At 39.7% G+C, this 13,085-nt stretch overlaps 1 protein-coding gene across 2 annotated transcripts; it reads left to right on the top strand.

The window, feature by feature from the left end:
* The first annotated feature begins 458 nt into the window (after positions 1–458).
* LOC130192914 (zinc finger protein 280C-like) lies at positions 459–12,835 on the top strand. 2 transcript variants are annotated; one of them, XM_056413110.1, is made up of 19 exons: positions 459–615; positions 801–902; positions 1,966–2,090; positions 2,332–2,534; positions 2,632–2,731; positions 2,836–3,045; positions 3,153–3,227; positions 3,854–3,960; positions 5,201–5,385; positions 7,092–7,249; positions 7,356–7,456; positions 7,551–7,697; positions 8,036–8,170; positions 8,261–8,469; positions 9,190–9,333; positions 9,419–9,487; positions 9,578–9,693; positions 9,790–9,811; positions 11,039–12,835. In XM_056413110.1, the coding sequence occupies exons 3-19, from the start codon at positions 1,973–1,975 to the stop codon at positions 11,406–11,408; spliced, it is 2,469 nt and encodes an 822-aa protein (XP_056269085.1). In that variant the 5' UTR covers positions 459–615; positions 801–902; positions 1,966–1,972; the 3' UTR covers positions 11,409–12,835. The 2 variants fall into 2 exon arrangements, with proteins under 2 accessions (XP_056269085.1, XP_056269083.1); XM_056413108.1 differs by having other exon boundaries at positions 801–917.
* The last annotated feature ends 250 nt before the right edge of the window (positions 12,836–13,085 follow it).

The following is a 13,085-nucleotide window of genomic DNA, read 5'->3' as shown; positions in this document are numbered from 1 at the left end:
GTTGAGATGGAGCTGCCTTGTGCCAAGATGGTCTGCTCTCTCCGAGGCCAAAGCCTCCTCTCCCCTGTTGCACAAAGCCAACGATGTCACGTATAATGTATATTAAAGTTTTTTTCTGTACCCTTAATAATGATCTCTGCAGGGAAACTTTTGTCGTCGACAGCAGCCACATATTTTGTAGACCACCCACCCATAACTATAATCTTCTCCACCATAAACATGCTTGACGACCATGAAATATGTTGCATTCACTCTTCACAAAGATAAAAGTAAATCAACTTATACAATCCAATATTGTGTGAATGTCCAATCTTTAATCCAGAACCGAAACAAATTTGAATTGCGTTATTGGATGGAAACTAATCTTTTTAATAAACGCTCCAGGAAGTACGACAAATACACTACGGAAGTGATTACTGATTGGTCTACACAGTCCGACCACTTCCGCCTTTCTCCGGGCTAACGCTCTGCTAGCGGTACAATCTTCTCCATCCTGTGTGAGGTAGACCCCAACTCCATGACATTATCTTCCTCAGATCGACGTGCACCAGTAGCGCTGCAGTTGGTATCTCCACACGACCTTTAATTGCGACCCAGAGGCTGTCGGTGAGAGAGGTAGGCGGAAACACGCAGCATGCACACCCAACTGACTGCAGTCTTTGTCTCAACGGCCACCTCTCACAGTGTGAACGTGCTAACGAGCTAATGTTACGTTAACCGATAACACCTGCAACGTGCCGACAGGATGAGTTGGCGATAAAAATTGTTTGACATCTTTCACAATTCCTGCTAAAAACCAGGTGGAGTGCTTCAACCTCGTCGCGTGTTGCAGAAAGCTGAAGAGCAGGAGCGTTGGTACATGCTAGCTTGTTAGCATTAGCTACCTGTCTGTAACAACACAGGTGAGCTAGTTTGAGGTAAGCGAGCTACACGAACATAACATGGACTAATACATCGGTAGATGGTTTATCCGGTGACTTTAAAGAGGTTTGAGACAGATAATATCTATGTTTTCATTTACTTCTGTAACGTGTTCATATAAATCTTAGATATTGAGGATCTAATTGAATAATGTGCTTTAACGTTCTATTTAATGTTTTGTACTATCTCGACCTTGAGACTGAAATAAAAGTTTGATTGATACCTCAGACGTCACCTGCCACACGTGCAGAAGTAATCATAACGGATGACATGTAAAGTGAAGACGACACTGCTATCATCCCCACTGACCTTTACAGAGTGTTTTATCTTTCAGCTTATTGTTTTGGTTTACGGACCTCAATATTACTGTCCTCTTCTCTCAACATCTGTTTGAGTGACAGCAGGCAGCTGTTTTCAAGGAAACGCCTGACTGCAGGCAGAGTTAGTGACTAGCTGGTGAACGTAGTGGAGGATTTAGCACCTAAATAAACAGATATTTGCCTCATGAGTTGTTGGGAAATAAATGGAGATAAAAGGAAAGTGAATATTCAAAATTGCCAGGTGGGCAGAATCCCCACTCTAATGGAATGGAACTGTTGCTCTGTGTAAGAAAGTGCTTACAAACACGTCGTACACAACCTGCTCAGCACCAAACACTGGAATATAAGCTAAAGACAATGGTATCATTGTTGAGTTGGTGAGGAGCAAAATAGTTCTTGAAGGAGACTTTTGTCAGGTGGCCAGAAACAAGACCACAAATTAATGCTACCGTACTCGGTCTGGAAGTGTAGATATGCTGACACACAGCCAGAAGAACTTGAACAATATTTTACTTGTAAAGCTAACAAGTGATAAATATGGTTTTTAAGAAGCCTTTGCTCCAGCATACACAATACCAGAAGCCAGACATTGTTTATTCAATTATTTACACAGGTGTGACTAAAAGTATTTGATCATTGCTTTGCCGTGTCGCTATCTAAAAAGTTTTTTAAAATATACTATTTAATGTTCAGGTTGGCTAAATACTGTGTTTTTCTGCTGCAGGTCCAAGATGTCTGAACTTTTTATGGAGTGTGTTGAGGAGGAGCTGGAGCCGTGGCAAAAACAAGTTCATGAAGTTCAATTGATAGATGACGACGATGATGAACCCATCTTCGTTGGAGTGTTCTGTATGTCATAGCACAATTTATATATGTTAATGTGTTTAAAAACCTAATTTTGTTGATGATGATCAAACAAAATCATATGTCGATTTCAGAATCACCATCTGCTTTTTAGTAATACACTATATAATATGAGCTCAGTATTGATCGTTTAATATTTAATGAATATTTTTGTAGAACATAATCTTTGCTCTAAAACTATCCTGTTAAAGTGCATTTGTGTGGCCTCTTTTGTATGTTCTTACAGCTAATAACCAGAAGGATGTTAAGCATAACCCTCCTCCTCAGAGGAACACTGCAGGGAAACTAGAAATAATGCATCCTGCTCCTAAGCCGGTCATTACCTCCTCACCAATAATGATGCCATTGAGTCTGACTGGAAAGGCAGTACACATTTCAGCACCTAATCTGACAACAATGACCCAACAGCCTGTTATGGTCAATAACCAGGTATTTTTGTTCTTCACATTTTTTTGTTTTCAAATAATATGCAGTAAAAAACAAACGGCTGTTACATTCCTTTTTGTCTTATTTTTATTTTTTATAGGGTTTTATTGTCACTTCTCAACAATTAGCAAACAGCAGTGAGTTTATTGCCTCTCTTGGAAGCCACTACCCTCCTGGGACTTCATTTACGATTATACCAGGTAAATTTGAGTATCATATAATATGAGGAAACCTGCTTTCCCCACATGTGTCACAGGAAATCGCATGCATTTTCATCTGGTAATGTTCGGTTTCTGTGTTTCAGCTGGTCAGCAGCATCTTTTTCAGCAGGTCACGTCAGCCGTGCTAATGCCTGGTGCTGTGCACAGGCCTCAGGTGCAACAAATCAGCAACAATGTTGTGACGTTGTCTAATGTGCAGAGTCCTGCTGTGTATTCAGCTCAACTCAACCGCTCCATCACACAATCTTTCCAGACCTTTTCTATGCCTGTAAATGCCACGAACAATAACATAGGTATTTGTATTTTCTCATATAATGTAATACATTATTTCACCATACTTGTGCATCAATCAGCTGGCATTAACCACAATGTTTATGTATTATTTTTGGGTTTCATACAGATCAAAGCTTAGGCAAACAACTATTACCACCACAGCAAATAGACAGCCCGGCAAAAAGAGCCAAGATTGAATTGGGTAGGTTTCTGTTCTTGCAGTAATTTAAAGACCCTTTTTATGTTAATGTACAAGCAGTGCTGATGGTAAATGTAGTCAATTAAAGAAATATATTCCCCGCTGCGTGATATATTGACCGAGAAAGCAGATTTCTCCTCCTGCAGAGCCGGGCTCTGTGGCCAGTTCGCTACGTTTGATCAATATCAAAATTAGACTCCCAAATTGTCAATAAAGAAAATATTCTTACGCCTAAACAAAAAACAACAACTGTATACCTTCTGAATTCACACTTAATTACTATTAAATACAAATGTATACCTTCTGAATTCAAACTTGATTACCATTAATTACTCATTGTAAAACACAGTTTATGTCATTCAAACAGAAATTCCCCCAAAATCGCCCTTGTGGTATGTGTTTTCTTTTCCAATTTGTCTTTGGTCTCCTAAAAATTTACAGCACGAATGCGGAAGAAAGCCTTCATGCATAGTAACACACACAGCTCTGTCTCTCTCTCTCTCGGTTGTTGGCGCTGAAATATCACTCGCTAGTTCTTCCATATGTTAGGTCTGCACATTTTCCCATAGAGATGCAGTTTTGTTCCTGTAAGCACTGTCGATTGTAACATCTAAACTGTTCTTCTGTAGGGACGTCAAACATAACCGTTCCAGTGGAAAACTGGAAGTTAAAGAAAAAGTGCCTTAAGTGTCAAGAAGAATTTCACACACAAGCGGCCCTGAAATTGCATATGGGGGTGAGTAAAAGATATTGTCTTCATGAGTGGAAATGAACATGAAAATGAGGTGTGAATATGTATCCACCTAAAAAAGCTCTTACGGGCACACAGTGCGTTTACATGATGGTATAATTCGAATCTTGCTTTAGTCGGACTATGCTATCTTTTGGGGGATCTGCTATTATCCCAATATACATGGCAGTGAGTAATTCGAATCATTGGCCGAAAGCATGTCATATCCGATACGATAGGTGGCGCTGTTTTCATTACAACTCGTGGTGATACAGCCATTTCCACTTGACCACTACCAACAACCAACAACATCAACATTTCAAGAAAGATGGCGAACAGAGAGCAAGGCGAAGCTACATCCCTCTACTATTCTTGCATAATGTTAATAGTGACATTATCGTCTCTTTCGACTCTTTCGACTTCCGGGTCACGACATGGGAGGGAGGGAGGGAGGGAGGGAGGAGGGCGGCGGGATCTCAAGCATGCGCAAAGACGCAAAGTCCAGTTCCTAATCCAATTCACCGTTACATGCCGCGATAGTCGAATTATCAACCGGATCGGATCGAGTTATCCAGGGGTGTTAATCGGATCGTAGTCGGACCGCACATAGTCGAACAAAGGTGTTTACATGAAACGGATAATTCGATTTCAGTCCGACTAAGCCAGTTATTCGAATGCATGTAAACACGGTCAGTGTGATGACAGGAGCAGCAGATGGGGTTTGAAAAGTTGATGTTGGATAATAAAATGTTTAGTTAGATATTATAATCACAGATTCTTCGATATGATACTTGGGCTTTGTCTATCCGCCAATACAGAGTACAGTCTGATACCCGTTTTTAATTAATAAGCTGTATGTGGAAGTGGCAATGATCACTCTTTTATAATATAATTATATTTATGTTTTCTAAAACTATTATTAATGAATTGTACACCAGCAACCTGGGGGTGAAAATCGTATCAAAGTGTATGGAAATTACAATTCAAGTATAATCCTCTACAAACTAGCCAAAAGTTGAAAAGGAATTATACTTCAAGTATCTAATGTATATAGACTATAAACATAAAACGTAATTTAATATATTGACCTCATTGTCACTGATATCTAATCCTGCTACTTTGAGCAAATAACACTCAATATACAATATTGGTATCTGTGCAGATTTTTTGATATGTTTGCATTGCTTTAGCGAATCTACATTCACATGAAGTTTGCTTATTTATCTCAAACATATCTTTATTTCAGAGCTGCGGTAAAATGATAGGAGGTACTCAGTCATCCCAGAATATTGGTGCAAACAAGCGCATCATGCTGGTCTCGGAGTTCTACTACGGGAGGTTTCAGGGAGATGGGAACAAAAAGGAGGCGCTGAAGCCAAACTCCACTTTCAAGTGCCAAAGCTGTTCAAAAGTTCTCAAGAACAACATCAGGTATGATCACATGTCTTCTTGCTCCCAGTAAAATAGGGTTCTAATCCATTTATTTCTGTATTTATGGCTTCACCGTGCTAAATATTCAGCAAGGGTGTGGAGCAGCTCTGAGTGACGATGCAATGTTTTCCAACATTCAGCCTCCTGTCAAAAACTTGACGTAGTCGTTAATATGCTCTCAAAAACAGACGGGGCCTTAAAGGACTTTCTGAAAGGCTATCTGTTCATTGCCAATAAAGACGGTGTGGATGTCTGTCGTGGTCCTCACTGCAGTGTTCCTCTCAGATGGATGACAGTATCAGACCGCTCCCCCTCATGGGCCTGAACATGAAAAATGACAGCTACTTGAGGCCCTGAAATAACTGTTCCTTTGAATAAATTACTTTGCTTCAGGACACTGCAAAAAAACAGCTTATGTAAGCTGCTTTTAATGGGTAAACACATTTGTACTGCAACCACACTCATCGTCGAGGTCATAGTTCATCCACATTTCTATTAGGGGAGCTGAGGCGGCAGAATGTGCCGGCTGAAAAATGGGCCGTGCCTCGTCAGGGCAGCGGTGCCAGGTAGCTGTGGAGGTGCTGGTTGCAGCCGTGAAGCACGACATCATTAAGCAAAACAAAAGATTTGTGCAATTGCTGATATTATTATTATCGGCCATTATGCATGCTTAAGGAAGTGAGGTGCAAGGAACATACTTAATTTATCTTTAAAACCTTTGGGACCATGACCATAACCACTGCACACATAAATTGTCTTTGTTGTTATTAGCTGTTTTGCACTTTATTACTTTATTACTACGATCACTTTATGTTGGAGAAAAGAGAAACTTACTTTTCTGATCTTCTGCACATATGGAAGAAGTAACAAAAAAGATGACTTTGACTTTAAATATTGTATGACATAGGTTTGGTTTTAATGCGGCAATATTTGAATCAACGAAAGCTAGAATGGTGACTGTAGTTCCCCCGTGGCCGGTTCGACACCGAGGCGCCACTTGGCTGCTCATCTGCTGGAGTTCTGACGCGTTTCATTGCGTTTCAGGGTCCAGTTAGTTTATTGTTTCATTTGCATGTATTTATCTCAAACTAAAGCTTAAACAATGTTGCCACCATTTAGGTGCACATACTTAAATCATAATACAACACAAAACCATTTCTGTTTCTGCTTTGCCGTATTGTCACCTGTAATAACAGGTGAATCACATCGAAAAACGGTTTGCTTCCCACAAATGAGCAACGCCTGGCCTCTATGCCTCATTTCGTAGGCCTAAACATCAAATGAAGTCGGCCTTGCGCCACCTAGTGGTGGGGTGTCCAAAGTAACAAAACCCGATTAAAATGGCTCTTAACAGGGACCTTTCTTTTTTTTCACCATCAATTAGCCAATCATTTTCTCGATTTATTGAGCAATTGTTGATTCAATAAAATGTCAAAGACATGAGGAGAATGTGGCCATTGCAAGTTCAGGGAGCCCAGTCAGACAGCCTCATATTGATTTTATTTGTCTAACTAATGTTTTTTGTCAACCCCAACAATACATAACTCACTATCATATATGACAAACAAAAGCAGCAAATTATCAAAACTTTACATCTGAAGCCAGCATGTGTGGACAATAAAATATCAGTTTGCTAAATTGTTGCAGTTACATTTTATGTTAATTGTTGTGTGTGTGTGTGTGTGTGTACTTCCCGTCTCGTGCAGGTTCATGAACCACATGAAGCATCACCTGGAGCTGGAAAAGCAGAACAGCGAGAGCTGGGAAAGCCACACAACTTGCCAGCATTGCTATCGACAGTACAACACTCCATTCCAACTGCAGTGCCACATCGAGAGCGCTCACAGCCCGATCGAATCCTCAAGTATGACATCGTAATCTTTACAGCTCAATCTGACAGTTGATGGTATGACCGTTTGCTCAAACACTATGCAGCCTTTTGTGATTTTTCTTTTTCATTCCTTTTTCAGCCAATTGCAAGATATGTGAGCTGGCGTTTGAGTCGGAGCAAGTTCTCCTCGAACACATGAAGGACAAACACAAGCCCGGCGAAATGCCCTACGTCTGCCAGGTCTGTCACTTCAGACTGCGTTGTGATTTGGTTTTTACCGTGAAGTGATGAAAACATTCACTGATACAGATGTTCTGTTTTACTGATTCCACAGGTCTGCAATTACAGATCGTCTTTCTTCTCCGAGGTGGAGACACATTTCCGAAGTGTCCATGAAAACACAAAAGAGCTGCTCTGTCCCTTCTGTCTCAAAGTTCTGAAATCTAGTTGTGTATACATGCAACACTACATGAAACATCAGGTACGATGCTGCATTTTATTCAGATTTGGAGTCCTGGCCACTTTTAGTTTGTACTATTAGCTCCAACTCCCAAGGTTGGATTGATTTGGTTGTCTGCCCTGCACCATACTGTAATACATAAAAGGATGACAATAAAACCTGCTTCTCTTCACCTGCCTTAAAGGAGCAATAAATATGGTTGAGTTGTAACCAAACCAAATTAATTGCTGCTGTATTAATAGCAATGAAAGTAGTTTTTCTCATACTCGTTATATTCTTTCAGTGAATCCAAATGAAACATCTGAGTAATTAGCCTCTAGTCACACCACTTATTAATCAGGGCTTTTTTTCTATTTCAGAAAAAAGGGATCCATCGCTGTGGAAAATGCAGACTAAATTTCCTCACCTGCAAGGAAAGATTAGAGCACAGGACTCACTTCCACAGGACTTTCAGAAAACCCTTTGCCCTGGAAGGCCTTCCTCCGGGAACCAAGGTCCGCCCCCGTCATAACAATCAGTACGATATACATTTTTTACCGTTTTGATCTATTCTTATATTAATACAATTATTGTTCTCTTTCCAGGTGACCATTCGAGCCTCGCTCTCAGCGAAGACTCCCACATACTCTGAACGATCTGGCTTTATTGTCGGTTCAGAAACCCAAAGTTTCAACAAGAAAACCAAACCAAGGTCCAGGTCAAATGTCTCTCGAGCAGGAAAAGACAAGATGACTCTGAGCCAGAAGCAAGGCGGCAAAACTACGAAATGCATTCTGACACTCAGGGATCTCAGGTTGTTAACTGAGCTTTTCACACAGCAGCCAGAGAAACTACAGCAATAACTCATTCATATTTTTATGGAACATAATTCTTTGTACAGATCTTCGCAGCCGTAAAAAAAAAGGGGTGAAATCTTTGTTATTAGAAAGTTTTAGTTCTTTTAGGTTGAAAGCGGCCCATGTAAATCTCCAGCATGTCCCACATCCCACCAGACCACTGATACAGCCCCACCTCCTGAATATTTATGACCGGGTGGAGGCTGATTAATATACGTTATTAAAGCCTATTCATACACAAAGTGGCTAATTGCATTTTCAATACATTTTCCTGACAGTGTTCATTAGGCTGGCTAAAAATATTATCCAGTAAAGCAGATAGTGGTAAATATTTCAACAAACTAATGGGTGTGATATTTGGCTATTGAGCTCAGTAATCCAAAACAATATATTGCCTTTAGTCACATGATGTGGGCTATTAAGCAGATGAGACATGAGATAATGGAGTGGTGGAGGAAGAGTTCAGACTAGTAGAATAAAATCAGGAACCTGCGGACCTCTCTGCACACGATTAACATAAGTCATTGTTTTGTGCATCTGCTATAATGAACCAACTCGGATTGCAACAGTTCTGATCGTTTGTCCCTTTCAGTGTCTTTAAAATCTGACTTGACCCATACAAACAGGGTATTCTCAGTCCCTTTTGATTTATCTTTATGTTTTTGTGCACATTTCAGTGTCAATGGAGGGTCGTACACGTGCATCGAGTGCAACTCAAAAGTCGAAGACTTCATTTCTCATTTCCCGGGTTTTTTATTAAGTTGTGGTGCGTGCACATATCGGACAAGTTGCAAAGTCTCTTTTGGGAATCATATGATAAGGTGAGGGAAGGAATTCCATTATATTAGGCCCAGTGGATATTTATCTGATCCATCTTGTAAGAAGCTTTTCTTTGTCCTGTGTTAGGTTTCATAGCACCATAACCAAAAACAGATATTGGAAAATGGATCATAAGAAAAATTCATCTGCATTAAAGTAAGTATCCTTCATTAAGGCTATTCTGCATGCAAAAGTAAAAGTCTTTTCTGATTTGAAACGGCTCAAACATTCAATTGTTTCCCTCAGATTCACCCTGGTCTGTCTCAACTGCGACCTCCTCGTGGACGCATCGTGCGGTGACCTGATGACCAAACATTTAACCGACAGACCAAATCACAAATGCAAAGTCATCCAGGAGAACGGTACGCGTCTTTCTTCCTGCGGCACCTCACTCATGGCTCGTTTAGTGTTGCGCGTCTCTTTATATTAACGTCTGTTTCTTGTTTTTAAACCATCAGATATCAAAGCCAGTGATCGAGTGTGAGTAGAAACTACTACCCACATTACATGCTGTCATCTGACTGTCTTTATTTAATCTATAATCTATTACAAATATCTCACTGTCAAAGACCAAAAAACATGTCGACACTTCTGTAAATGTCCTGTGTTCTCATAACCTTCGCATTGAAAATGCGGAAGGTAATGTTTTGATCGCCGTGTATTTATTTAATTGTATGCGTGTTCCTCGCATAAGAAAAAAAGTTTTAAACCGAATCGCATGAAATTTGGTGGGATGATTGGTTATTATCCGGGGACCATTTGATTAGATTTTGGGATCAATCGGGTCAAAGGTCAAGGTCATGGAAAGGTCAAACTCTTCTTTTTACCATAGCATGGTCGATTTTTATCCAATTGGCATACAACTAATGCCAACATTTTCATAATCCAATGCCCAATCTTGTGATATGCACTCTACCGAGTGCCCGTTCTAGTTTAAAATATTATCAAAATGGTCTGGTGTCACAATGGCGCTTGGGAAAGTTCTACCTCCTTATCTAGGTTTTTTTGCTCAAAGCGGTCTTTAGGCGACAGCTGTTGGTACAAACAGCGCCGCCGCTCCCATAACGCGCACTACGCGCTGTGCGTAGGGCACCAAGTCCTGAGGGGGCACCACAAAATAGGCAACTAAAAAAATCCTCAGTTATAATAATTATAATGCCGATATTATTTCAGTCTAGAAATATTAGGCACCTTTTAGGCATGTATATCACAAACCAGGCAGAACAAGAGATATATTTAATCGCTCAGCCCCCCCCGTCGACGCCGCTCGCCGTGGGTCCCTTTCCTTTCTCAGGGGGGGCATCATGCAGGAGTTATGCTTAGGGCACCAACATGGCTAGCGGCAGCACTGGGTACAAAGATTCATCTTCAACAACGCACTCTCACACTAGAGTTTACAACATCATTATATTTAGATTAGTTTTCAGCCATTCGAATGTGGAGGTTTCCTGCTTTTCTCTAACACTGAAACCTTTTTTCTCACAGTTTTCACTATTTTCTGACATTTTATAGACAAAAAACATAAATTTATCGAATAAAAATCATTATCAATCAATAATTCCTAAACTTCATTATAACCTCAGATTACCGATTAACAAATGTCGAGTACTGCTGTTTGATATTGTTTGGCAGATTAATTAATAGTAGCATATTGCTAAAGGCGTTAAATATATTTAAAGAATGTTTTTTAATGTTTTTTGTGTGCAGGCAACTCTCCCTGAAGCAGCCTACAAAGGCCTTGTACCGCTTGATGCCGCCGCCTGCTCTAAGACCGAAGGAAGAGGGCGGGAAACGTGTGGACAGTTTGACATCTGGAAACGTTGCTGCCGCCCCAGTTGACCGGCCGCAGTCACAGCCGATGTTACCCAAAGCTCATCCAGAAATGTCTCCCTCAGAAATAGCTGTCATTGAAGGCTCCTCTGAAGGACACTCAAAGTTGTCGTCGCTGCCCACGATGTCGCCTTCAGACGGAGTTTTAGATCTCTGTGACGAGTCGGTGAGTAACTCAGAGAGCCGAGATGTCAGAGAGCAGCTCCCTAAGCGCGAGACGAGGTCCCAACTCGCTAAATCAAAATGAACCAGTAAACAATGCTCCCGACGTGGAGATTACTGCACATTTAAGAATTTCAGAGTAACTACTTCATCAGTTGGCATTGTTTCTTTTACAAAGATCAAACGTGTTCGTGTTGCTTTGGCTGCTGGTATTTGCTCCCAACACCCTCACGAGGAATGTTTTTGGCAGGTACATTTCCACAACCAGTCAAAAATATTTCATCATAGTTGGTTTCTGTAAAACGCCATTGCCTAAGTAGATGTCAAGTGTCTTTGTATTTATGAATTAAAAAACAGCCACTGCAGTCTACTTAGTTTCCATATAAACCACAAAGTTAAATAATTTAAAGAGTCCTTTAAACATCAGAAATTAGACTAAAATGATTGGCCCATTTGGGAGTCATCTGATTAATGTCCTTAAGAAAACCAAGAGGACAGTCTTCTTCTCCTCCAGGATTATTTATTTGCTTAACTGAGAATTCTCAATGCAGTCCCCTTAAAAGTAAAAATACTGAAATAATGTAATGCCTTTTATTCATATTTCTAAAATCTTGGTTTTAATTTCATGTTTGTTTGGGCTTTTGAGACATCAGTGTTGCTGAAACTTTTCTTTTTAAATCTTATGAAAAGTAATCTCTCCTCCCATTATATATAATTTGTTATCTTGTAAAAAGAACATACACTATCACTAAATTGTTTTACATTGTTTACAGAAAAGTCTACAGTTGATACACATACATTATTTTGCTACAAGCTGGTTTTGAACATACTAGAGTAAAACTTATCTCAACACTCAGAAAGTTGCTTTAACTATTCCAAATGATGTAGTACATGTATAAATATTGTAACAATCCTCTGAGAAAAAAACTGTCAGATGTGTGAAATGTGTGGCTAAAATAACAAATGTAAGTAATGGCAGGGAATATTAGGTGGAATAATTACAACCATTTGAGGAGTGAGCAGAATATTATTTGTACATCATTGTGCTCAAGTATATTTAAATGTCTTCTTTTGAATTGGCTGGAAGTGCGAGCTTGTAAAATAAATGTAAACACAACATTGGGCGCCACACTTGAGGACATCTGTCTACCAATTGTTACGCCCCAGCTGCTGGTTAAAGTTTCCTGTCAATTTGCATACCCGGTGAAACAAGCTGAAGCTTCGGGAATAGTTTATAGGGTTTGATTTGTTTACTTTGTCTGACTTAATCTGTCAAAATTGTTTATTTCATAGGTTTTTAAGAAGGATTTTCGCTTGTGTAGTATCTATAGACCAAGTCTGTTAATGCATCTATGTCGATGATGACACTGTAAATGTAACCCAGAGTCTGTTCTGAATACAGTCCTCAAGATATTGTGTCCTCCCGAGGTTACATGTTCCTCAGATCTATAAAGTACTGGGTTTGGGTCAGTGTTTTCCATTCTGTTGTGTAAATAAATCTTTAATACAAGACATTTTGCTCTATGCGTGTTATTTTTCTTATCCAAAGAAGTGCATTGGTTACTTTACTATTATATTATTGTAAAACATGAATACCATAGTGTAGTGAAAACATAATAAACAAACTATAGTTCAAGGGACGTAGCTGATTGGGGAATTAAGACGGACATTATGTAAAAAATGTAGGCTAAATAAAACAATTCAGTTCATGTCTTTCGTCAGACAGTTTTTTCAAGGAGATAGTAAATACGTAAAATATGTA

The sequence above is a fragment of the Pseudoliparis swirei genome, chromosome 4 (assembly GCF_029220125.1).
Source record: "Pseudoliparis swirei isolate HS2019 ecotype Mariana Trench chromosome 4, NWPU_hadal_v1, whole genome shotgun sequence".
NCBI classification, from domain to species: domain Eukaryota; kingdom Metazoa; phylum Chordata; class Actinopteri; order Perciformes; family Liparidae; genus Pseudoliparis; species Pseudoliparis swirei.
The sequence above is the reverse complement of the archived record's forward strand: the minus strand, read 5'-3'. Positions and strand labels throughout refer to the sequence as shown.

What these genes read in the sequence shown, in the direction of transcription:
- LOC130192914 (XM_056413110.1), top strand. Translation starts at nt 1,973, where the DNA reads ATGTCTGAACTTTTTATGGAGTGTGTTGAGGAGGAGCTGGAGCCGTGG. An exon ending in CTGTTATGGTCAATAACCAG is followed by an intron (nt 2,535 to 2,631) that starts GTATTTTTGTTC and finishes TATTTTTTATAG; the next exon opens with GGTTTTATTGTCACTTCTCA. An exon ending in TGCCACGAACAATAACATAG is followed by an intron (nt 3,046 to 3,152) that starts GTATTTGTATTT and finishes GGTTTCATACAG; the next exon opens with ATCAAAGCTTAGGCAAACAA.